The sequence below is a fragment of the Camelina sativa genome, chromosome 9 (genome assembly GCF_000633955.1).
Source record: "Camelina sativa cultivar DH55 chromosome 9, Cs, whole genome shotgun sequence".
In the NCBI taxonomy this organism is placed as follows: Eukaryota; Viridiplantae; Streptophyta; class Magnoliopsida; order Brassicales; family Brassicaceae; genus Camelina; species Camelina sativa.
Window position 1 is genome coordinate 36,927,593 of NC_025693.1, and position 10,805 is coordinate 36,938,397.

The 10,805-nt window shown below is 33.6% G+C and overlaps 3 protein-coding genes across 10 annotated transcripts; 2 read left to right on the plus strand and 1 right to left on the minus strand.

The window, feature by feature from the left end:
• Positions 1,746 to 2,848, plus strand: LOC104714589. The gene has a single exon (XM_010432004.1). It carries the CDS (start codon positions 1,826 to 1,828, stop codon positions 2,678 to 2,680), a length of 855 nt encoding a protein of 284 aa, XP_010430306.1. The 5' UTR covers positions 1,746 to 1,825; the 3' UTR covers positions 2,681 to 2,848.
• Positions 3,341 to 5,727, minus strand: LOC104714590. 7 transcript variants are annotated; one of them, XM_010432011.1, is made up of 5 exons: positions 5,653 to 5,727; positions 5,462 to 5,514; positions 5,252 to 5,283; positions 4,550 to 4,704; positions 3,341 to 4,411 (listed from the first exon to the last, which is right to left on the minus strand). In XM_010432011.1, the coding sequence occupies exons 4-5, from the start codon at positions 4,661 to 4,663 to the stop codon at positions 3,581 to 3,583; spliced, it is 945 nt and encodes a 314-aa protein (XP_010430313.1). In that variant the 5' UTR covers positions 4,664 to 4,704; positions 5,252 to 5,283; positions 5,462 to 5,514; positions 5,653 to 5,727; the 3' UTR covers positions 3,341 to 3,580. The 7 variants fall into 7 exon arrangements, with proteins under 7 accessions (XP_010430313.1, XP_010430308.1, XP_010430309.1 ...); XM_010432006.1 differs by having other exon boundaries at positions 3,341 to 4,423; XM_010432007.2 differs by having other exon boundaries at positions 3,341 to 4,423; positions 5,462 to 5,549; positions 5,653 to 5,694.
• Positions 6,739 to 9,367, plus strand: LOC104714592 (flavin-containing monooxygenase FMO GS-OX2). Of its 2 annotated transcripts, XM_010432016.2 has the most exons (7): positions 6,743 to 7,397; positions 7,539 to 7,609; positions 8,036 to 8,191; positions 8,300 to 8,382; positions 8,485 to 8,620; positions 8,711 to 8,884; positions 8,974 to 9,367. In XM_010432016.2, exons 1-7 carry the CDS (start codon positions 6,854 to 6,856, stop codon positions 9,193 to 9,195), a joined length of 1,386 nt encoding a protein of 461 aa, XP_010430318.1. In that variant the 5' UTR covers positions 6,743 to 6,853; the 3' UTR covers positions 9,196 to 9,367. The 2 variants fall into 2 exon arrangements, with proteins under 2 accessions (XP_010430317.1, XP_010430318.1); XM_010432015.2 differs by having other exon boundaries at positions 6,739 to 7,397; positions 8,485 to 8,884.

A 10,805-nucleotide genomic window follows, 5' to 3' on the forward strand; every position in this document is an offset into this window, starting at 1 on the left:
GAATTGAATTCGTAATATTTAGAAAATATTATTGACAATAAATTAAAAATATTATAGACAAATTCACTTATACACATACATAAATTCAAATTTATGAATAATTTCAATTATCGTATTTTAATAGTTTATCAAACTATCAAAATGTAAATGTTGTATATCTAGAAGTTGAATATTTCTTAAAAAAATTAGCTATTTTATGATATTTTATATCATTATAGTTTGAAATACAACATAACAATATTTTTACAGAGATGAGCTTTAGGAGAAATATACATTATATATATATATTGTAAATTTCATGATTATTAATTTATGATATTATTGGGACTATATTTTACATGGAGATTTCAAAAAAAATTATTATCTTATTATCTTATCGAATTTTGTTATTTTTTACACTGTCCCGACTCGAGACCAACAAAATTTATTAATTTATAGTGTTTATTAATTTATAGAGTATTAATTTATAGAGGTTTTACTGTATTGTATTACTGTATTAGTTACAATAAACTAGCTATCCAAAGAGTAAATATTACGTTTTCGATAGTTAGAAATAATATCCCGTTTCACTAATTTTCACACTCTTTTCTCTATCCCATCTATCTTTATTATTTTGGTGTTTTAGTTTTTTCTTTCTACAAAGCTACGTACCATTGACCAATTTTGGTGTTTTAGTTTTTTCTTTCTACAAAGCTACGTACCATTGACCAATTTTGGTGTTTTAGTTTTTTCTTTCTACAAAGCTACGTACCATTGACCAATGATTGATTTAAAGACGACAAGGAGTAATGATTCTTACAAAATGCAATGGTGTTAAAAATTAGAAAAACATCAACGAATATGTTTTGTTTTAGCTCACTAGCTTAAATTATGACAAGTACGTACTATAAAACTTCGAATCTGTAAAATGAATAACAAGATATAAATAATCATAAGAAAGGTGGAAACGAAATCATTTTTTGTATTGAATATATTTTGTATGATAGCGTTGAAATTCACATTGATTTCGAAAATATTTTTTGTCATCGACTAAGAGAAATCCAGATACCATTATTGACATTGAATAGACATTACATGTGAAATTCTATTGTTGAGATAAAAACAAATAGAGTTACGAAGTTGGCGTAATTTTTAAAAATGTTATTTTGTGTTCCTTTGTGATCCATTTATGATAAAAAAAAGACAACACTCACAAGACTGTACCATAAAATAAAAACAATAATAACCTCACTGTCAATTTTTTTTCCTTACATTTATTTCCGTCTTGTTTCTCTGCATTACCTTACATAAAATCAAAAAACAAAACTTCCATTCTTATAAAACTACACAAAGAAACTTAAAATCCTGAAGACAAAACTGAAATGAAAGGTCATATTGTACTTACATATATGTCATCATACATAAAATGATTAAAAATAAAACCAAAATTTCTGTTTAAAAGTATATTTATTTGCAAATTGGTAAAATTATATGTAAAAATTCGGTTGCAGATTATTTTTAACAAAAATTAATATATACCAAAATAAAATTAATTTCTTTCCATTTTTGATATAACTAACTAACAACACAAAAGGAAATAAAAAACACAATAACATTAAAAGACAGAATTGCCCATTTTAAGACATGAAACTTTTATTTAGAATGAAGGGTACAATAGTAATTTAAACTTCCAAGTTCCGACGTACACTTTTAATATTCATCATCATCATCGCGCCATGTTGCTTTCTCCTTCTGCTTCTGTTTCTTCTTCTTCTTCTACAGAGAGAGAGAGAGAGAACACAAAAACAAAAAACAAAAGAGAGAGCTTTGGGCCCGGATTCTTATTATGGCAAGCGGGTGGGTCAAATCGTTACAATGCAAGTCAAAAGCTTTCGACGATGTTTACAATCCGATAAAAAACCCAAACCCGAATCATCCTAACCCGACTCCGAAACATCTCATGTCAAGTTACAGTTGCAGGAGAAGCACACAGAGTCTCAAAGACGTGATCGAAACCAAAAAACCCAAACCGAAACCGAAAAAACCCAATCCAAAACCGGATAAACGAGAACCCGACCCGGTTTTCTCACCTTCGACCCGGATTCGATCAACCGGAGCTCGTGATCGTGACCCGTTTTTGCCGACGTTGACGGAGCTCGCGGAGGGTCATCAGTCACGTAATGTGGTGGAGATTATTTTTCAGACGAGTTGGGGTCCGAAACCGTTTTCGGGTCAGGTTGAAATGATCTTCAAAGTGCAAAACGGGTCAAAGACTCTGACCCGGTTCGAGGAGTATCGTGAGGCGGTGAAAGCTAGGAGCGTCGGGAAAGCGCGTGAAGAGAACGCGCGTTCGGTTGCTGACGGGAACGAGACGATGAGGTTTTATTGTTTGGGTCCGAGTCACGGCGGAGGTGGTGGCGCGTGGGGGTTATTGGGTGGTAAAGGCGGCGGCGCGTCGATTTATACGTTTGCCGGGAGTAGTACGGCGAATGAGAAAGCTGGTGGTGGGAAAGGGAGGAAGGCGATGTTGGTTTGTCGGGTCATAGCGGGTCGGGTCACGAAGCAGAGCGGGTTAAGGTATGATACGGTTGACTCTGATGTGAGATCACGGTTTGACTCAGTGAGTGGTGACGACGGCGAGTTGCTCGTGTTTGATACACGTGCGGTGTTGCCCTGTTTTCTCATCATCTACCGATTGTAAAAATTTCAAAAAAAAAATAACGCATTTTTATTTTTTAATTTTCTAACTTTTTGACATTGTAATTTCATTTATCAACGCAATTTTCCCCTAATGTTTAGGGATAATTTTTATTTATTTCCGATGTATCATTGGTAGAAAATTGTGTTGATAAATGGTAATTAATTTTGTTGACAAGGAAAAAAATGTTAATTAGTAAATTTATTTCTTTCTTTTTTTTGGTAAAAAATTATTTCTTTCTTTCCCAACTAGCAAAAGATTTTTCTTATTAAATGCTATCGTAAATACTGAATATTTTTTGGTGCGTTGGATTTTACAATGTCATAAATAGGTTTTATTATACAGTCAATTGTTAATAAATTTTTACAGTTGGGGTTTTGATTCGTACATTCAATTTCATTCCATCTATAGTAAAATATTTGATTCACTAAAATCTCTTTACGTTACTTACACGACTTCCTTAAAGTGAAATCTATAAGCAGAAATTTTCAAAATTTTGTAACTTTTTTTTTAATAGAAAATAAATAGTTTGAAATTTAGCAGTGCAAAGTGATTCCCACTAATTAAAGAGCATTTGTAAAAGATTTATAAAGTGAAAAAATAAAGAAGAGAAAAAGAGTTAAAATTGAAAATGAAATCATGAAAGTACATTGGATGCGCAGAGGGAGAATATTACTATTTTACAAGTATAAGTAAAATTCAAAGGGCCTAATCAACAGGCCCATTAAGCCCATTAATTAATACACGGAACCAACCAGCCCTAACTAAATTTTGGCACGTAAATCATGTTCAAATAGGTTCAATAAAGAATTTGAAGATCACTAAATCAATGATCCGAAGCTGCTATGTGATAAAGCTAAATCTATGAAGCTAAAGCAATATCTATTAAACCGGGAAATTTCGTCATCCGGTTTGTCTCCTTCTTCTACCTATATACCTCTGAGTCAAACCTTTGTTGTTTCTCGGGTTTGGTTTACATTTTCCATCTTTAGTCTTTCCTTGCAACTTCTTGTATTCTCTCGATCTTAAAACTGTCTCTAAGATGTTGATATCTTCTTGGATCTCATGTCTAGAGAGTGATACAAGTTCCGGGAGTATCTCTTTTTGGAAATTCTTCATTCTCCTTCCTCTTCTCAGCTTGACTCCAGACTCTTTCTTGTTACTCAAGTCATATGTGGCCTTTGATGTTACACAACAGACCTCTTCAAGGATGGTTTCTTTTATTCTTAAAGTGTGTAGCTCAAACGAATCACAAGAACGACTCGGTTCTTCCACACCCATCTCGTGATCTTGAGATGAGCTGATAGCTGTTAATCCAAGTTTGAATGATGAGTCATGACTCTGATTGAGCAAACCCGCTGAAAGCTGGAGTAAACATTGAGCTGCATTTTGGACTAGCTCACACGAATCTTGTAGCTGATCATGAGTCCTTGTGTTGTTTTCCGCGGTGCAACATGAAGATGGAGATGCTGTACAATCTTTTTCATGGACACTATCTAAACCGCTCTTCTCGTCGCTCATGTTTGTCTCCTCAGTGTGTGGCAGGTTCAGATCTTGGAAGAAGTATTGATGATTATTAGAAACCGGCTCATTAGCCGGGGTTTCATTAAGATCCAGCAAACATGAAGATCCATTTGAGATATTCACTTTCTCACTTTTCTTGCCAAACAAATTTGTGCCATATGCTTCAGTCCTCAAGGGAAATACAATGCTTTCCTCTTTTGCGGTATACACCTGAAATGAAAGCTGATGAACATATAATTTTGCTAGAAGCAACAATCATCAAAGGGATCAAAAAGATTCAAATAGTAAAAAGGTTTCGATTTTTTTACGGATTTGTAACTCATAGGGAAATAACTTTAAAATCTCTACCTGCTGCCCAAATAGAGTCACCATTTTAATTTGATTCTGCTTAGAACTTTCTTCATACGTTTCAAAACGTTTCTCGTACAACATTTCGTCGTTGGACAAGCCGGAGAAATACATTACAACGCTTCTTGTTTTATTTTACTCCATGACTCGTCCCTCTATCAAATGCAATGAAAAATGGATAATGAGACAATCCATACTCATTGTGACATTTCTAAGACGAGCTAAAACACCGATTAAACCCGAGAGAGCTTTTCCAGATTCCAAATGATTTGATTTACAAAAGAATACTAGCTAGCTACTGGAATGCATACACATAATCTATAGATGCATAACATCTAGCAAGAAAAATATAAAATAACTACCATGAATGTTGTTGAACAGAACTAATATTATCAAGAATTAAAAGCAAATACCAAATTTGACGAAGACTTTTTGATCAGGTGATCTTAGAAGGAATCGAAACCATCGATCATGTTTGAGAAGTAAATATGATAAGATTTTTGAAGGTTTTTAATCTAAAAATCTTTGGAAAACCTTCCTAATTTGCAGAAAATTTCATGAAAAACTAAACTCATATTGATCATTCACATAGAGACAAAGAAGAGATTCAATTTTTCATATTTATGACTCTATCCTAAACATGCAAATTTCGTGACACTAACAAAAAAAACAAGATTTAACAATCATCAAGTATTAATTTACCGGAGATTTCGATGATGATTAACCACAATTTCCTACAAAAAGAACAATCAAACAGATATAACAATGAAGAGAAGCAATATCTCATTATCTTCATAGTATGATATTTTGGATGATAATTAAATAGAAAAATACTATAAATAAAGAATCAAGTTTAAAGATTAGTATAATTTTAATGGAAGAAAAAATAAAAGAAAAAGGAGGAATCATTACCCAGAAAAGAAATTTGAAGCTTTCAATGGTTAGGTTGACCAACAGATCTATGACTGAGACATGCCATGTAAAAAAGAAGAAGCAAAATCTTTTAGGAAGACAAGAGTTCCATGGTTAGTCTCGTAGAACGAGATGTTATCAACACATATATGTGTCAAGTCTGTATATAGGAGTTACAGAAGAAGTCTTACCATGAGGAGCGAGAGAAGTGTTTCTCTTGATTTTTTCTAGAGAGAGAGATTGAGGATTAGTGGTTATTATTTATGTTAGTGGGGCACATTTAGCAAAATATTTTTATATTATATATGTTCACTTCGTTTCTATCCTTTTATTATTTCTTCTATTAAAACATAAAAAATCTGAGGTGTTAGATTCCTAGAAATTTATTTCCATTTTATTTCATATTAACAATTTTTTCAAATGTTAATATATTGCCTTTTGTAATTTGAATGAGAGAAAACTCGAATTCTTGGAAATTTAGGTAGAGCGAGCAAGTTATGGTAACAAAGATATTTAATTACCAATGAGGATAATAAATTTATATTAACCTATATATAACGTGATCAAAAGATTTTTTCTTTATTATCAACTTCATTAGCTAATAAGGGCTTCAAGGCCCATTCATATTGCTTGGTTGATCCTACTTTGCAAAAATAAAACAAAAACTAAAGGCCCTTCTTTTCTTCTGTATAAATACGAAATTCAGGTACATGACGTTTGCAGGATTAGGATCCTCATTGATGGTTAAAATATTTATCGTCGGTAGTTGTGTCAACATGTTTTATTTGTGTCAACCACGCATTTGGATTGTGTAAAATAAATAAGTGTATGCGTTTCGCATGCCACGACTAAAATAATATGACTTGCCGAATCTTAAATAGTAAACTAATATTCATGTCAATATTTCATCCTTACAACACATGGTCATGGACATGTCTCAACGATCCTTTCTTCCTCTTCTGTTAGAGGTTGAGGGCTCCTTGACTTATGAAAATCAGATGTTTTCGAAAACAAAAACACATTGGACATAGCGATTATTGTACCGATTAACCAAAACGATCGGAGCCTTTGTATCTATTTAGTGGACGACTATTATTATTTGTTGAAGAAAAATTCAACGGTTTGAATTCACACTTCAGGAAAGGCAAAAACCAAACTTTCTGGATGAATGAGAGGGTACGTGTCCATCTAAGTGCCGTTATTACTAGCGAAAAAAAAATGATTGTTAAAGTATGAAATGAAAATGATAGAGTAGTATGTTGAATAATATTAAATAAGATCCTATTATTATTTAGAAAATGATAAATCTTGTTTCAGTTTTATTATATAAACCCCATTGATAGGACCAAACTAAGATCTTACCACAGTCGAACCAATAAAATTTTGACAAATATGGCACCAGCTCAAAACCCAATCAGTTCTCAACACGTGGCAGTCATCGGAGCCGGAGCAGCTGGTCTCGTAACGGCTAGGGAGCTCCGTCGTGAAGGTCACACTGTCGTTGTCTTTGAGCGGGAGAAACAAGTTGGAGGTCTCTGGATCTATTCACCCAAAGCAGAATCCGACCCGCTTAGCCTCGACCCGACACGATCCATAGTCCACTCGAGCGTCTACGAGTCTCTCCGAACCAACCTCCCACGAGAATGTATGGGTTTCACGGACTTCCCTTTTGTGCCACGTTTTGATGATGAGTCAAGAGACTCGAGACGGTATCCGAGCCACATGGAAGTTCTTGCGTATCTTCAAGACTTTGCTAGAGAGTTTAACCTAGAGGAGATGGTCCGGTTCGAGACCGAGGTGGTTCGGGTTGAACCGGTTAAAGGGAAATGGAAGGTCCGGTCTAAAACCTCCGGCGATATATCCGAAGATGAGATCTTTGACGCCGTTGTGGTTTGCAATGGACATTATACAGAACCAAACATCGCTCATATTCCTGGTAAAGTTCAAAGTTTCTAATGACTTAACGCTTGAGGTCACACAGTTAGTGATTTGAATGATTTGTAACTGCTAGATTTTGGATTACAATTTTTGATCCAACATTATCTAAAATGATCACAAATATTATGTATATCGTCAGGTATAAAATTGTGGCCAGGAAAGCAGATCCATAGCCACAACTACAGAGTTCCTGATCCATTCGAAAGCGAGGTACTATTTTTATTTGTTTTTTCGTTGATATTTCATTTTTTATTAGGTTTTTTTTTTTTTTTTTTTTGTGTGGTCCTATTATTTAGAAAAAATAAGAAGTCCTTCAAGCTAAGAAACGTGTTGCAAGAGAATACGACTTTGCCAATGATTTATATACAGTATATGGCAGCGTCTCTTGTGTCTTGTCTCATTATTATCACGTTTAGGTAGTATTTTATTTTTTTAACATATTTCCTTATTTATTACCCATCAACATGTATACAGCAATGTAGTTAACAATATCAGAAACTCTATTATAAAGTGTAAACAAGCCCCCTACATAATCGTCCACTATCAAACAATTTGCGTGCGTATTATAAACGTTCGATCTGATTATATATCATAGATTCATGTATGATCTGCATTTTTGTGTTGATACTTTGGCAGGTGGTGGTGGTGATAGGAAATTTTGCGAGCGGTGCTGATATTAGTAGGGACATAGCTAAGGTCGCAAAAGAAGTCCACATTGCGTCTAGAGCGAGTGAACGTGATACATACGTAAAGCCTCCGGGGCCTCGCAACAATCTATGGGTTCATTCAGAGGTAAACTTAACGGACTATTTTTGTAACCATGGTGTTGATATATATATTCATGAAATTTCATCTTAAAGACAATTAGCGAATGAACATATTTAATTTGATATATTGTAGATAGACACCGCCAATGAGGATGGGTCAATTGTTTTCAAAAACGGGAAAGTGATACATGCTGATAGTATTGTGTATTGCACCGGGTACGTTTCGTTGGTTTTGATATTTAATTGCTCCTTAGATAACAAGAATTATATATGAAATGTGTGATTTATCTACCCAAATGTTTTGTTCTATCTGTGTAGGTATAAATATTACTTTCCATTTCTTGACACCAACGGCTATATGAGCATTGATGAAAACCGCGTTGAACATCTATACAAGCATGTGTTTCCACCCGCGCTTGCCCCTACTCTTTCTTTCGTGGGGCTACCGGCAATGGTTAGTCTCTCAAGCAAAATTGATACATATTGGGGTTTCGAGTTCACGTATCACCTATGTTCTGATCTTTTTTTCATTTATTTTTACCAGGGAATACAATTTGTTATGTTTGAAATCCAAAGCAAATGGGTGGCAGCAGTCTTGTCAGGAAGGTTTACACTACCTTCTCAAGATAAGATGATGGAAGATATTACTACGACTTATGCGACACTTGATGCGTTAGGTATTCCCAAGAGATATACGCATAAATTGGGTAAAGTTCAGGTGAGTCCGTTATATTCCAAACAATAATCGATTTAAGAATAACATAAATATCAATGGCTTTTTATGAAAATATTAATTTCCTTTTACAGTGTGAGTACCTTAATTGGATCGCGGAAGAATGTGATTGTCCACTCGTTGAGCATTGGAGAAATCAAGAAATCGTCCGTGGATACCAGAGACTTGTCTCCCACCCTGAAACTTATCGCGATGAATGGGACGACGATGATCTTAAGGAAGAAGCCTACAGAGATTTTGCTACGAAGAAGTTGATTAGTTTTCATCCTTCCTATTTCCTCGAATCAAGTATATGATTTTATTTTTGGGGGATATATGTCTCATTATATATGATACGGTGGATCACTGTCCGACTAGCGAGCGTGTTGCTATAGGCGTTTTATATACAACACCGCTTCTCACCGTTTTAGGTTTTCTTTTCGTAAACAAATTTCAAAATCAATTCTCAATTTTCAGTTTAAAGCACCATATTATTATTCGCAAACTATATTCTCAAGTATCATGTCTAACATAATTTATGTTTGCAAAAATATTTTCTATGTTGCCATAATTTCAGTTTATTGCAACACATAAAATTTGAAAACTTTTTTCGTGTAATGCTAAACTTTATTGCAACAAAAAACAAATAACACAATCAGAAAAAGTCTCTTTCTTTATACTATCTTTATATACAAGTTCATGCACATGAATTTCGAGGATCGCTATATATGAGTGTAATATTATAGAACCAATTTATTGATGGATCGTTATCGTTAATATATTGTCAGGTAGTTGGCTCACGTTTATTTGTATCAACCACACATTGATTGTGTGTTGATTGAGTAGGGTTGCAAAACATGTGAATGATTGTGAGTTCCAGGACCAAAATAAATCGACTTGCTGATTCATTATTACACCCCATAAAACAGATGTCGCATCGTATTGTATATCGGTGTAGTTGAAGAAAGATTAGTTGAATTAATTTAATTACATCGCTTCATGAATGCCCGAAGCAATATTCTATAATTTGTTACTGTAATCAAGCTTGGTTATTTCATCATGAGCATTAAATGCTATCAATAATAAAAATTAAAAAAACATGAGACGATCCATACGCAGAACATCAACTAATTAAAGTCATAGAGAATACATAGCGGTGACTACTAGCCTAAACCCAATAATCGAGATCTCTGTTTTTTAGATAACAAGATAACAAACTATGACTCATTAAGATATAGTGTTCTCCAAAGTTTAAAAGAGGGATAAGGAACTTTGAAAACAACCATATAAGATTAAGGTAAAGAAATACAAAAATGTCTCAATTGTTAAACGATAGCAAGCTGGTGACCTTATGTTTAATTTTGTTGTTCTTTAAGAATTCTTAAATGATTTTCTTTGTTTAAAAAAAAAAATAGTGTTTTAACATTTATTAAGTTCCAAGGATTTTCTAATAATTGTAGACAATTACGTGTTGTCACATCTCCACCAAAATTCCTACCTTCCGAAACACGTGTTTCTTTCTTTTCCAATCTTTTTCACTACTCACTAGTTTGTTTGTAAATGAACATGATGCCCATTCGATATTATGGAATGATCGGACTAGATTAGCGAATTGAAGGAATGTGTGTTCGGTACCCGATACTATGTTTAGTTTTGTAGAATTTTTAACTCAAAAATAAATCATTAACTGATAAAAATTTTATTGGGTAAACTGATTTTGGTTAACTATGATATAATATCTTGTAATCTTGAATAATATATTCTATGTTCTATAATAATATTTAATTAGGTAAAAATATTTAGTTAAGTTTTAAAAACTAATTAATTTTTATAGTTTTAAAAACTATATGCTTCTAGTCCACCGATCTTGTCGAAGGCAGAACGAGTAAAAAAGTTCCATGACTAAGGCAACATATGGCCCTTAGAA